At 34.7% G+C, this 15,842-nt stretch overlaps 1 protein-coding gene across 1 annotated transcript; it reads right to left on the minus strand.

Moving 5' to 3' along the window:
* Positions 1-2,278: 2,278 nt before the first annotated feature.
* On the minus strand, positions 2,279-15,360 carry LOC117336409 (beta-hexosaminidase subunit alpha-like). Its single transcript, XM_033896918.1, has 15 exons — positions 15,028-15,360; positions 13,807-14,408; positions 13,024-13,133; positions 12,717-12,827; positions 12,256-12,357; positions 11,523-11,628; positions 10,834-11,041; positions 9,999-10,109; positions 9,251-9,341; positions 8,429-8,600; positions 7,160-7,250; positions 6,703-6,807; positions 5,137-5,308; positions 4,014-4,052; positions 2,279-2,462 (listed from the first exon to the last, which is right to left on the minus strand). The coding sequence occupies exons 2-15, from the start codon at positions 14,372-14,374 to the stop codon at positions 2,343-2,345; spliced, it is 2,106 nt and encodes a 701-aa protein (XP_033752809.1). The 5' UTR covers positions 14,375-14,408; positions 15,028-15,360; the 3' UTR covers positions 2,279-2,342.
* Between the last annotated feature and the right edge of the window lie 482 nt (positions 15,361-15,842).

A 15,842-nucleotide genomic window follows, 5' to 3' on the forward strand; every position in this document is an offset into this window, starting at 1 on the left:
TAAGTGTCCATTCTCTGTGATATCTAGTAAATGTCCATTCTCTGTGATATCTAGTAAGTGTCCATTCTCTGTGATATCTAGTAAGTGTCCATTCTCTGTGGTATCTAGTAAGTGTCCATTCTCTGTGATATCTAGTAAGTATCCAGTCTCTGTGATATCTAGTAAGTGTCCAGTCTCTGTGATATCTAGTAAATGTCCATTCTCTGTGGTATCTAGTAAGTGTCCATTCTCTGATATCTAGTAAGTATCCATTCTCTATTGTATCTAGTAAATGTCCATTCTCTGTGATATCTAGTAAGTATCCATTCTCTATGGTATCTAGTAAGTATCCAGTCTCTGTGCTATCTAGTAAGTATCCAGTCTCTGTGATATCTAGTAAGTGTCCATTCTCTATTGTATCTAGTACGTATCCAGTCTCTGTGATATCTAGTAAGTGTCCATTCTCTGTTATATCTATTAAATGTCCATTCTCTGTGGTATCAAGTAAGTGTCCATTCCCTGATATCTAGTAAGTATCCATTCTCTATTGTATCTAGTAAATGTCCAGTCTCTGTGATATCTAGTAAGTGTCCATTCTCTGTGATATCTAGTAAGTATCCAGTCTCTGTGATATCACGTAAGTGTCCATTCTCTGTGATATCTAGTAAGTATCCAGTCTCTGTGATATCTAGTAAGTGTCCATTCTCTGTGATATCTAGTAAGTGTCCATTCTCTGTGATATCTAGTAAGTGTCAATTCTCTGTGATATCTAGTAAGTGTCCATTCTCTGTGATATCTAGTAAGTGTCCATTCTCTATGGTATCTAGTAAGTATCCAGTCTCTGTGATATCTAGTAAGTATCCAGTCTCTGCGATATCTAGTAAGTGTCCATTCTCTGTGGTATCTAGTAAGTGTCCAGACTCAGCGATTTCTAGTAAGTATCCATTCTCTGCGATTTCTAGTAAATATCCATTCTTTGCGATATCTAGTAAGTATCCATTTCTTGTGATATCTTGCAAGTTTCAATTATCTGTGGTATCTAGTAAGTATCTATTCTCTGCGATATCTATTACGTATCCATTTTCTGCGATATCTATTAAGTATCAATTGTCTGCGAAATCTAATAAGTATCAATTCCTTGTGATATCTAGTAAACGTCCATAATAGAACCGAGATAAAGCGTTTCTCTATGGCACTTGTTAAGGTTCAAAACTGGTTAGACATAAGACGTTACTGTCATATCTAAGTAAAATATATAACGAATATGACAAAGAGTTTTCTTGTCATAATTTATAATTTGTATGGAAAAAAGTTCGTCAATATATATATATAGCTTAAAAACACAAATGACGAAAGAAGACATCTTTTTGACTCATACCCTGAGCGGGCCTCGAACTCACGATCTACGGCACCCAATCGCCTAGCCAGAAATACCAGCAGCTTATATGTACCGCTGCGCCACATCGGCGTTCTTAAAAAAGAACGTTTCAATGGCGCAGTGATGGTCGACCCGATACCCTGACATGATCATTGTGTATATATATTCCTGTGATCTATTGATATGTAAAATTGTCAGAACACTATGATGTTTTTGCGAGATCCTGTATATAACTGTTACATTGTGTGACAAAACGTTTCTATGGAATTGCTGGGCAAATTAGTATGCCTGACGGGACATAAAGCGTTTCTGTGATATCGTTATGATATGCTTAACTGATAAGACAAAGACCTTGTTATATATTTATATTATGTAAAAATGTAAATTTTATTTATTTAACAACAATTGCAAAACAAGTTATATTAACTTATATGAATCAAGCTGGTTGGATTATCACATATTTGCTCTCTTTTGAGCACACGTGCAAATTTTCGTGCAGCCATTGGATGTGTTGTTGTTTATATAGAATATCATTCTGTCAAGTAAGATGCAGGTTAAATATATAGATGCTAAAATTTGATATAAATAAAAACGCTTGAATTGTTAATGACTTCGTACTTTGTATAAGTGTTGTTTTTACGCTTCACTCAAAACTGATGATAAATAATGACGATATGACACCGATTATTCTCCCCAATATCTATCATCAATGTTTGTGTGGAGCGTATCTAGAACCAGGATTGTACAAACAAGTTTTGAATATATATTTAGTTAGATACAGTTCAGTAAAACATGACTTAAGTTAGTACACGTTAGTGACGCTCCGAGACAAAAGCTATAACGTCTCTATCACAATGTCTTCTAACAAAGTACTCCTCCTGTACGGTATAACCAAATATCTGATTAATAAAAACAATGTAGTAAATGTAAAGTGATAATTTAATAACACATAAAATAACATGATACAAAAATGTCAACCTAGATTTCAACGTTTTATAAAATGCTTGATCCTGCCCAGGATCTTTGATCGTCGTATCTTTAAAAAGCAGTACAATAGCGTAAACATCAAGAAAGGCAGGAACAACATTACAGTGAACACTGTCTCCTGTAACAGAAACAATACACATCATATTAAATATCAATCAGTACGTGTATGTTAACAACACACATAATATTATTACCAATTAGTACGTGTTTGTTAACAGTACACATAAAAATTATTACCAATTAATTCGTGTATGTAAACAATACACATAATAATACCGTATATCGGTTTTTTAAGCGTATGCCAAATTTCGCGTTTTCTGTACAAAATGACACGTTTTATTTTTAGCGTTTTTCATTTTTAGCGTTTTCAAAATGTGTAGTTCAAATTTAAGCGTACATATGTTTCATATACAACAAAAACGAAGAAGTACAGTAATGATAATTTATCTACACGTTTGTTTGCTTCAGCAAACTCAGGTCTGCCCCTGACCGGATTTTCTTTGTCCTTCCGTGTAACGGTTACAAATCGTAGCATGGCCATGTTTCACTTGGCAATGCCACTCTCGTTATGATTTCAAATAGTTCTATACAAAGGACAAAACATATGGTCAACCGTGAGTACATTTAAAAAAAAACAAAAACCAGTTCAGTCGAGTCACGGCCAATTAAGCACACCTGTATACGGCATGTGTAAATGACAACACCCCTACAAGGGAGCTAACTCTTACTGTAAAATGTTACCAATTTTAGCGATATCTTATAATTCGCGACCGAGTTTGGTCGCGAAAATAGCGAAAATTAGACAATCGCTAAAAAAACCGATATACGGTATTACCAATTAGTACGCGTATGTAACAATACACATAATACTATTACTAATTAGTGCGTGTATGTAAACAATACACATAATACTATTACTTATTAGTTCGTGAATATAAACAATATACGTGATATTATTACCAATTAGTACGCGTATGTAAACATTACACGTAATATTAAAAATCAATTAGCGCATGTAGGTAAAGAACAAACATGATATTTAATACTAATTTTACGCTTGTATGTTAACAAAATATCGAAAATCAAATATCAATTAGTGTGTTTAACCCAAAAGATAAATACCTGAATTTGCCAATAATAACATTTTTACACTGATATGAATTAAGCGACAAAAAGAATTCTTAAATGTTCTTAGCAGTTGACATGAATGTAGGTTCAAAATGGGATTTATTTGCCACGTAATACTATTACAATACTTTTACATTGTATAATAGGTATACGTGGTATTGGGAAATTTAATTATAAACCTGTGGTAGAATACGACAGAAAAAAACAAGTTTCTCTGAATATCTGTAAAAATAGCTAAAAGTGTATTGACGAAAATAGGGTGATTCGTCCGAGTACAGGTAAATGAATGAAAGTTGGCATATTAATACCTGTATCAGTGTATGTAGATCTATGGACAGCGTTACCATTGAAATGTTCACGAATTCGTTGAAATAGGTCAATGACTGGATTTTATTACAACAGAATTATTGTACCATTTCAAACTAAATTGCTAAATACAAGCCTAAAATACTACATACGACGCCAAGGTTACTAAGAGCTTATTGTATTACATATGGATTTGAGGCAGCTTGGATAACTAGTAAACGTCAGTATACCTTACCTGTTGGGACTTGAGACGAACTTTGCGTTTTCTGTTTTCCTACAAACATACATAATCGAACATCTCAAGTCACTTCACACACTTATAGTTACAGTAATGTCTTCAATATGACTAGGATCATAATTGTATATTGTATAGACAGCCAAAATATAGATTTATCCAATGAACCGCGTTTGATACTGAAATTGACTACATAACAGCCATTTTGAAAGATGATAGGACAAATATGCATGTAAAACAGTTGCTTCTGACCTGAATGGCTATATAGATCAATGATTTTTTGAATCATCAATTATGTGTAATTATGATACATATGTTTACTTATGTAAACTTAATTTTGTTATAATTGTAAAATAATATTAATGTTAATAAATCAGCTGACACGGCGAAAGAAATAGCTCCTCGACACTAGAAACCTGGTAACACAAGGGTCAACCATATAAATCATTAAAATCTGGTAAAACAAGGGCTCCATCATACACTTGATCAACCATGGCTTTCATCATACACCGTACGCGTATTTATGATACACCTGGAGGTAAACCTACTTGTTTCAACATTGACCTCTTAAAAAGCCAGAGTTTCCTCAGCAAATCACTACGTGATGACCGTCAAGACTAATTAAGCCAACATAATAACTAATCATAGGAAATGAAATCGCCACGATCATAATTAAATGTCATTTTTGAATACAAACACATACAGAAGTACTTTTACCTACCATGACCGATATTGGTATAACTTTTACCTACCATGACCGATATTGGTATAACTTTTACCTACCATGACCGATATTGGTATAACTTTTACCTACCATGACCGATATTGGTATAACTTTTACCTACCATGACCGATATTGGTATAGCTTTTAACTACCATGACCGATATTGGTATAACTTTTACCTACCATGACCGATATTGGTATAACTTTTACCTACCATGACCGATATTGGTATAACCTTTACCTACCATGACCGATATTGGTATAACCTTTACCTACCATGACCGATATTGGTATAACTTTTACCTACCATGACCGATATTGGTATAACTTTACCTACCATGACCGATATTGGTATAACCTTTACCTACCATGACCGATATTGGTATAACTTTTACCTACCATGACCGATATTGGTATAACCTCTTTTATTTGGTCCATTAACATCTTTATCTGTGTATTTTCGTCAGATTTATTTATAACCTTGTCGACGACCTTGACCTTGGGTTTCATTGTCTCTGTATAAGGAGGACAGTAGTCTGGACCGTTGATCATACCCACTTGTAAACCACGCCTAGTGAACATAAACAGGGGCATTATGGATCGTAAGTGATATTCAAATTCAAAACAATACAAACAGCTTACACAAAATCTTGTCGTCAAGATATATATGAGAGTAAAACATATCAAATTAAATAAATCCATATCGCTATTCAAGTGTTTGGTTCCCGGCTGTCACAGGCACAATACGATATTATCAAAAATTTGTACTTTTCTTACTTGAAGATTATCTTTAAGAGTTCACAAAATATAACTTGTCTAAACAAGAGCCCCATCGGGCCTTAACAGCCATCTGACACACCCCTCAACCAAGCATCATTACCATAAATTATGTGTAAGCAGCAAATTATGTTTCGGATCAAATTTGGTTATTATCCATATCAACTAGGACTACCCTTCCCTATTGATGTTTCATGCTAAATATGGTTGTAATCAATTAAGGAATTAAGAAGGAGTAGCATTTTAAAGCAAAAATTTGGCTAAGTTCCCTTTTGGGGCTTCTCCCCTCTGTCCCAAAGGAGTAACACCAGCCTCTCTTATATCAATTATGATTGCCATCACCTTATGATGTTTCACACCAAATTTGGTTGTAATATATTGAAAGATGAAGGAGGAGTAGGGTTTTAAAAGCAAAATTACAGCAAAGTTCCCCTTTTTGGGCCCTACCACTCGGGCCCCATGGGCCACATTAGCCTCATTTATATAAAATATAATTGCCCTCTCCCAATGATGTTTCAAATCAAATTAGGATGTAATCCACTTAAGGGTTAAGGAGGGGTATGATTTTAAAGCAACTATTCACCAATTTCCCCTTTTGGGGCCCGCCACTCGGGCCCGTTGGGCGAGACCAGCCTCATATATATATTATAAATTATTATTGCCCTCCCCAATGATGTTTTACAACAAATTTGGATGTAATCCACCCAAGGGTTAAGGAGGAGTTGAGGTTTAAAGCAAAATTTTAGCAAAGTTCCCCTTTTGGACCCCACCCCTTCTGTCCCAATGGGCCACACCAGGCTCATTTATGTAAAGTAGGATTGCCCTCCCCTAATAATGCTTCAAACCAAATTTGGAATTAATCCGCCCAAGGGTTAAGGAGGAGTAGCGTTTTGACATAAAAAGTCTTACACATGGCGCACGACGACGGGCGGAACACAATGGCTATAGGTCATCCTGACCCTTAGGGTCAGACGACCTAAAAATAAATTCCAGGAATCAATACATGTTACGTATTTCATTACAATTATACTGTATTTGAAATATGAAAAAGAAATCAATAAATAACTTTCACTAAACTTACTCAAACTCAATATCAACGGAAATCCAGAGATATCATTTCTATCAGAACATATCGCTACTTAGGAGGTAAGTTAATTATGATGTACTGTACAATATATATATGCATACCTTTTCATCCGGCACCTTTGTTCCTGAAGACGTGTTGCCGCTTCGTTTATGTCCCTGACATCCCTATGGCTCCAAAGCCGCTCAGCAACGACAGACGCTCGTGGCCTACAATTGATAATATCGAGTTAATTTGGATGTGTCATCATCTACAAATTTCCGTGACAGTTTGATAACAACCAATTTGATCACACCCACATATTACAGATATGACAATGAGGAATTTAATAATTTGTTTAATCAATTTCTTTTAGATGCTTAAACAAGTACGAGTGACTGCAATATACATTTGTATGGCCGTCCTTTTAAGCGTATCAAAGCCATATGTTTTATTTTTAAACTCTTTATGCAATGATAATAAAACTATTATGAGAAACTAGACAAATAAAGTTTATTAATTTCGCTGATCAACTGATTGCATTGATTCATTTAATTAAGAGCATACGGAGATTATATTCACCAGGCGTAAAACATTGCAGATTCACTGGCGATGTTCTCGGTCCACAGACATGCCTCACCTCCAAGTATCATGGCCTCTCTCTTTTCAAATCCTTATTGGAAAGGAAAAATGAAGTAATTGATTCCAGGCGTAGATAACAGAGATAATTGCTCAAACAATCATTAAAGCATCAACGATGTTTTATAAAAAAAAAAGTATTTCCTGTTCAAATATACTGTACTACATTATTAGATTTTATCATGTCAACATTTTGATACGTAAGATGTAAATATGTATATACAGTCCAACCTCGTTACCTCGAAGTCAATGAGCGATGAAATAGCTTCGAGATATCTCGAGTATTGGATGTAATATAGCATGTTTTATATTACCGTCAGAACTAAATATATATTTCGAGCTAAGCAGACTCTTCGAGTTATCAGAGTTTAATACAACGAGTTTTGACTCTAGCACCGGCACCCGTTTTACCCTCTTTAAGCTTCCAGAATCTGGTAAGTATCATGAGGTATGTAGTTCGGTAATCGACAAGAATTAAACGTTCTGAAAATTGATGTATATCCTAGGTGTACAATATGAAACATAAAGTCATGAGGAGATATTTGAACATTTATTTCGTTGAAATTGAATTTCACCAGAAAGGCGTAAACTCTTTGGGTAAGATATATATATAAAAAACAACATAATCTTAACAAGAACAGCGAATTGGTCATATGTTATATATTTGACAGAATATCAATCTATACAATCTCTTTATATTCACGTATATTGGAGGTTTGAAACCCCTGCACTTCCTTATTAAATAAAGGAGAAGAAATAGTGAATCAGCATTCCGATATTGTAAGTCTATGAAATCATGTTTGTCGTAAAATTAACATCGATCATTTGTAACTTAGTTTTTGTTAGATGTTATTTTGAGGTACAATCGCGCCACGTGACAGGAAAGAGAATATCGGCCAGCTATAGTAACGAAACCGTCATTCTGGCTCAAAAGCGATAAAACGAGATTTACATATAAACGGAACATAGATTTGCCTCAGGATTTTTACAAAGAAGAAAGATAAGACAATGTGTTTTGGAAGGACAAACGTCTTCTCGTTCATTAAGGATACTCGCCCTACAAATCTAGATCTAATCTGCATTAAGTCACTATTCCGAATATTAGAACCATTGTAGTAGCAACACAACCATTAGATATTAAATGAGAATTGGACATGTCTGGTGTCATATCGCACAAGGAAATATTAATCACAGTAGTGTAACTGTTCTTACCTGGTTTGCGAGTATTGGGGTCACAGAGGTAGTGATCGGGCCAGTTAAGTGTTTCTTGAACTTTGTCCAGATACCAGCACTCCGAGTAGATGACGTTGTATCCGCTCTCAATCACCTTCTCCACTTCTTTTGAATTCCCAAACCACACCTGTATTATTGAGTCACTCGGAATCTACGAAAATCACAACATGTTAGTGCTAATTTTATCGAATTCCACCTGTTGGTGAATATACTATAATACCATATAGTACCATAATAAACATTGTCATAATTGAGATTTATTTCCATTGATTTAGTATCATTAAACATAAATCAATCACATAAACGTTGTTTTTTTTTTGCTTTTTTTTGTTTCGTATTTGTTTGTTTTTGTTTTGTTTTGTTTTTTGTTTTGTAAAATTCAAATAATCAGGCCGTATAAAACATCATTATTTACACAGCTGAGTGTAATTTCCTGTGAACAGCCAAGGTCATTTTAGGAGGCAGTGTCTAACTGTAGTAGTAACTAGTGGCTACCTCACTAACCAACATACGATATACTTTTTTTGTATCAGTCGTAAATTATTCAGAGCTATTAGGGTAAACTGTCTCCCCGAAGGACACAGCCAAAACAGCTCATGGTGGTCTATGATGTGTTGTCGTGGTTTTGCTCTTGGGTAGGACACTAATCCTTAATTAAGGTTAAGTAGTACACATCCCTAATAGTACAACAAATCAAAGTATTCAAAAATTAGAATAATCCATTTGCTTAGTTCATTAGTATAAAATACTGAAAGCATAAAATGAAATTATAATCTATATACTTTTGGTTGTAAACATTACCTTTAAACCGTTTCTGAATACTTCATTCCACATCATCACTCGCTTGTTGGTGCCTCTTTCCTCTCCTATTTTCTTAACCATTCTGGCTACTCTGTCAATTTGAAGATTTAAACATATACGTAATGAGTTCGTGTTATCATAAATATAAAAAACACAAATTAGCCAAATCAGAATGATACAGGCATTTGTCATTAAAATCAAGGGATTCAATGGGGGGGAAAAGACAATTAGAAAAAGACAAAAAATAAAATCTTCGTTCAGCTTTCAACTCAAGGGATGATTTTTTGGTTGTCTAACCAAAGGCTCTAGCGATGGTTCTCGATTTCGTCTCTGCCAGTTCCTCAAGGTAGGAGAAAATCATTTTCCCCATAATATTATTTCATTTCACTAGGCTCAGTTGCTCTTATTAAAGCAAATTGTGGAAATGTTACAAAATGTTGACGTGACGTGATTGTCCTGATGTCAGCACGTACTATCTGTCATGTCCTAGGCGTGACAGAGAAATCTTCAACAGGTAAAACGGAATATAGCATTGTGTACAATGGAAGAAAACATTATCTTTCCTTTCGTTCATTTTCAAAACAGCCTAATACATATACTGTATATATATATATAAATATATATAATTCAATCTTACAAATGTTCTTTAGTTTGCTTACCGGATATATGACTAAAGGACATTGACAAATAATTTGATGTTTTTTCCCCATGTCGGTAACGAAAATAAATAGAAATATTTAATATTTACCGGTTGACGAAGTAGTTCCAGGCCTTAGCCGTCAAAGGTTTTCCTAGCTCCTGTGTCTTCCAGCTGTTATCTAACTTTCGAACAAGCTGTTGAATTCCGGGGTTGGATCGCCTTGATAATAAAGCATCGTTATATAGATATAATTAGGACCCGAAACAGACAATGACAACATATTTAAACGATGGATATGTCTGTTTTTATTGATTCAAAACACCGAGGAAATGAAATGGTTTTTAAAGATGCATAATATAATATTTTCAGCATCAAGTATGTTTTTTTGTCTAAATGGACACACATAAAACTGACAACATTTGTACTTGAGTATGTTCATTACGGTACGTGTTTTCACGTCATATCCAGCAACAATATCTACATAATATATCAAAATTTAATAAAAATTATACCTCGATATCGCACATATATAATCATCAAAATTGAAGTACGTCAAATAGGAGGAACATTAAGAACGCAATCTGGTCCTATGTTCCAATCTTAATATTTTAAAACAAGACAAAGAGTACGAATGTTTTGTCCTTTTAAGACATACTTAAGCAATCATTTATTCCAACGTCGCTTCATGAAATAGCAGCACAAGATATGTATGACGTGTAATGAAAATACTGTTAAGATTTACCATTAATGAAGAGGAGATCCGAATATTGCGACATGTTTATATCTGTTAGAGCAGGCTTTATCATACTGAAAGAAGGTTACACAACAATTGACGGTTGTTTATTACGTTTATCTTACCCTCGTTTGTTAGTTTTCAAATTTAGAAAAGAAATGAGCTTTAGCGAGAAAAACCAAATATGGTGATAACTGAGTACTGTCCTACCAGCAGTCCATGGGAACCTCGTCACCGCCTGTGTGTATGACAGGATCTTGAAATAATCCAGTGATTTCCTTAAATAATGTTTCTAGGAAAACGTACGTCTTGTTTTGGCTGGGATCGAGGTTGATATAGTGGCCAGGTATGGGCCCTGTGTCAGAGTAACACTGGGCCATCAGTTCGGGTTTTCCAAGCCCCCATGAAAATGTGTGACCTGAAGTGATATTGATAAAGAGATAGATGTAATACATATACCGGGTTTTTCTCCGAGTGCACTGTCAGTAACCAAACATCGAGGAACTCAGCTACATGTTTTATTCACTAGTACACGGACAAACAATAATTGACTTGACTAAATACTGAACTTGTTTCTTTTTTGCGACATTTTGTAATGGTACATCAATGTCTTAAGTAACTCAGTTGTAAGTTCATTAACAGTAGTTATCCTTTCGACGATATTAAATGCGAAAGACGTGGGTGGAGTAACATACAATTACATAACAATAAAGTATTCCTGTGTTACACCATTATCAGTGTACTGAATAATGAACAAGCTGCTTTTGTGTCAATCCATAATTAGGTACATACATTGTATGACATACAGTTTATCGATAAGAATATAGGAAGTGAACTGGAAATAGTTTAAATATCTTGAGATGTGTATTATTGATAGAGATATTTGTTTATTTTCGTACCTGGTATGTCGAATTCTGGGATCACCCTAATCCCACGTATCCTAGCATACTCTACAATATCGGCAATAATTGTCGGTGTGTAGACCATAGACGGATGATAGGCACCCTGTAATGTACATTGTCAAAATACAACAAAAACTAAGAAACATATTAGGAGGACATTAAGGACAAACAAGTCCTTGTTTTATATGAGCTATCAAACATAGATTTGATATAGATTTTGTATTGATTACTACATTACACGGGGGAAAACTGCAAAGGTCATTACGCTAGGAACGTTAAGACAAAATATCTATATCAGCAATGGAGGTCATATAGACCGGGATATACGTCACGAAAACAACACAGGTAGAACTAATTAGCAAGGTAAAAGTGTAATACATGTATAACATAAAGAACCAAAAACGTAACCGGCAATGTGTTACAGCGTGGTATTTACATTTATAAAGAATTAAATACGTTTGACTACCACATGTCATATTGGCCATAGTCTTTACAGTCAGCCAGAACCACTTGATAGTCTTAGAAAGTGGGAACATAAAAGATGCACCTATCATGATGGCTTCAGCAGATCTATTTGGAATCTCCAATGTCCTTACAGCAGAGGACAAATACCTATGCTGTGGCCTCTAGCAACTGTCTCTATTCCGGGACTCGATAAGGGCGTATGTGCATGTTTATATTGTTATTTAATATAGATAGTTGTTGGTTAAATTAGAAACACAAAACCTACTTTTTCAGACAGTTCAGGAAACGCCTCGCTCTGGTACGGAAATGATTGGTCATCCACTATGTGCCAGTGTAACGCGTTCATTTTGTTCATTGCCATGGCATCCTACAGGCCAGACAGTGAGAAAAAGTAAAATGTCGTGATATGTTGAAAAACGTTGGAATTGCGAATATGTTATGATATATATATATATGCATGACAACAAGCTATCGTTCCACTGTAGTTGACGTCAAAATGAACAAGAATTTAACCTCAACATCAGTACATCTTAAACGTTACACTAATTGTCCAGAATGACTCACAAAGAACAAACCCCCTAAAGATTAAATCCACTTCCATAAAACTTATTAAAGTACTAATGTATCATACATAAACATATATAAATAAATCATTATTAATTTTATTCAGTATGAATCATTTGATAAACTGACAACTTTGATTATTCGTGTCCCTCGTTCACGTACCAACATGGATTGTAGTAATTCTTTCGTCCAGAAATGCCTCGCTGTGTCTACCATCAAACCTCTGTACCGGAACCTGGGGAAGTCCTCGATAGATAGCTGCCTTATGTAAAACTAATACAAATAGGTATTTAGAGTTAGTTTATTACAGTAAATTACAAACGAAATTTGTAAACATTTTACATAGTTCTACATTGGCAATTTCGTTTTAAAGTTTATTTTATGTTCTTGCTAGTGTGCAAATTTGATTACAGTATTTTACAAATGTTCCTTTCGTATCTATCAAATTCAGAATGAATTAACTGTTTACCTTTTCACCATATTTATACACCAGTTGGCTGACTGTCTCGAGGCCTCGAACGGCACCCCAAACCTCCGTGGCACTAAGATTGATCCCAGACTCATTGACATCTAGAACGTCTGTAAAGAAGTCAAGTCAGAAAACTTATTCTAAAATAATGGATATATATATTGGTATAGGAGGTGACCACCTCATTGAACAACACACAAGAGGCCCTGAATTTATGCTTGGATAGATGCCAATTGATGTCTCATGATCAATTAAAGTGTCATATTCCAGAAAACTGTAGAATTGTGAAAATTATTACACTGGTAACCCCAAAACCTTCAATTTCCTTGCTCCAGTATTAATTTTTAAACGTAATTGAGGGTTTTAAATGGTGTGCGAGTTAATCAAGTGCAAGTGAGGAAATTAAGTGAAAGTGAGTAAATTAAGTGCAAGTGAAGGTATCAATGCTAAAGGAAGGGAATTTATTTATTTTTATCCGTCTTTCGTGCTCAAACAGAGTTATTGCCCCTCACTACACTTCATTCTTTCTGTGACACTCCTTTAGATGTCACCCTACTAGTAATAGATATACAGGGAAAATACGTTTTCTGAGTATCATGATTGATACGTTGCTAGGGATAAATATGGAGTCCGTGTAATATGATATATAGACGAAGCGATAACGTGCTACTGCCATACAACTATTGAGTACACCGTTCTTAGTAAACGACTTCAATTCTTCTGAAAAAACATCCTACTTTTGTCTCAAACGTAAACACAGATATTTACACCGCGTATACTTACACCCTTCCTTTGAGTTTTCATTGGGGTATTTGTTGCATGGATTCTTGACAGCAATTTTTAGCGTTCGGATTCCCTTTGCATTTAGGTACATTTCAGATGTTCTGTGTGACCCTGTCTTCGGTAGCAGGTTTTCGAAATTTTCGTGGATTTCCTCCATAGCAAATGTGAATATAATATCCTCGTATCTTTGTATAGCCTTTTCTAATATATCACATGTATTCTGAGTTTTTATAATCTTAAAATTTACATTATCAATATTATAGACAATGTCTCGTTTTACAGTGTACTTCTGTGGTAATGGCCAAGGTTCTCCGAATGTTGCCTTTGGAGATCTTCCTATTCTAAACCTAGCTCCTTGTGTTCCTTGGAAGTGTAATTTAAAAAGGTCTTTATCCCAGCTGACATCAACATATGGATTATGTTCCGATTTTGACAATTTCTCTGTTAACTTTCTTCTGTTAGAAGTTAAAATTCTCCTCGCTGGTTTCATCACCATGTGATTCGAGCTTTCCTTGGCGATGATAGCGGTGACCATCAGACAAACGAACCAAAGGACAACCTGCTTCATGACTGATGGTACTCACTGACATTTAGTATTGTTTCTGGGGGGAAATGATATAATATTGCAGTTACTCAATGACTATAAAGTAGATGCATAGAGAATGGAAAAAATATATAAGCATATACAAAAATCATGAAACTACGTCATTTCGGACTTTTATAGATATTAAAATCATTCCAGAATATTTCAAACATGCAATAATCAATTGTTAATTAAAGCTGAATCATATCATGACATTCATATTATTCTTTTGTAATGTCTAACTAATAGACTTCCTTTATTTTGTAGTTAATTAATGTAAAAATAGTAACTCATCCAGAGCTTATATTGTAATGCATGAAAGACTTTAACAAATCCAACGAGAAAAGAGTATTTTGATCTACAAAATATACACAATTGGTGTATACATAGTCGTTCCATAAATGATCGACACCCAAAACATTAATATAGAGTATGTGTGGTTGAAATGATATTGTTTTAACGGATATCATCCGATCATACACCATATAAACCTACATTGAGAACACTTTAGTAGTCTCTTCAACATTATATTTGAGAGAGTAGTATGATCATTAAAATTACTATATTATGAGGGAATGAAAAATATATCAACCCCGTACGTAATCATATAAATAAGTAAATTGATATACAATAATTACCTTCTGGTTCCGGAAGTGGCAGTCAGACAATGGAGTCACACAATGCAGTATTTACATACTATTTATATTCCAATATACAGCTGTACACTTTGTTTGAAAAATAAACACGGAACGTCACAGGATTATAAGAAACTTCTTCCGATAAATCCCATGCTCATCAATCCTCTTCCGGTCACAGTAAACCACTTACTAGATCAGTATCGTATCCAACTGACCACTCGACCATGTCACTGATGTCACAAGTGCCTCATGGCAAAGTTGTGTATAACCGGGAACAGCGTTAAGATACCACAATAGTCTGTTAATTTTTCAAATGATTTGAAATTCTTTTCAAATGCCTAATATATTAAGCGTATTTATATAAAAAGATAGAATTGCAATAAAATGACATTTACATACGGGGTTTAAAAAATATATATATACATTGTATATTACTACCTGTAATCATTGCCAGGTGTGAGTGACTTACGGTACCCGAGGGCGGAACACTGAGGACCGGGTAGATTATGTTGACATACCTTTCGTTTCCTGGTATACTACACACCACCAGGGGCCAAATCATTAATCTACCAGAGAATCAATGACAATGTTCATCTTGTATAACTATTACGTGTGTTAATGGTAAATCATAAATACGGAACATAAAGTGTCGGTTTACAGTTAAATATGTCTAATACGACTAGGGAGTATTCCGACAGCCTGTCTTATCCGACACAAGATAGTCCTCTTAATGTTAACTACCTATCATGTCTGTGTCTCTTCATCATATCAAACATATAGTATACACGTCGAAGGGTGGTGACGTCAGATTTGTA

The sequence above is a fragment of the Pecten maximus genome, chromosome 10, assembly GCF_902652985.1.
Source record: "Pecten maximus chromosome 10, xPecMax1.1, whole genome shotgun sequence".
Lineage (NCBI taxonomy): Eukaryota > Metazoa > Mollusca > Bivalvia > Pectinida > Pectinidae > Pecten > Pecten maximus.

Bases quoted from the DNA above. Each gene is read 5' to 3' on its own strand.
- LOC117336409 (XM_033896918.1), bottom strand. From the start codon at position 14,374: ATGAAGCAGGTTGTCCTTTGGTTCGTTTGTCTGATGGTCACCGCTATC. The intron at 11,629-12,255 runs GTAGGTTTTGTG...TGTACATTACAG, and splicing joins TTCCTGAACTGTCTGAAAAA to GGTGCCTATCATCCGTCTAT. The intron at 4,053-5,136 runs GTAGGTAAAAGT...GTATGTTTGTAG, and splicing joins TTATACCAATATCGGTCATG to GAAAACAGAAAACGCAAAGT.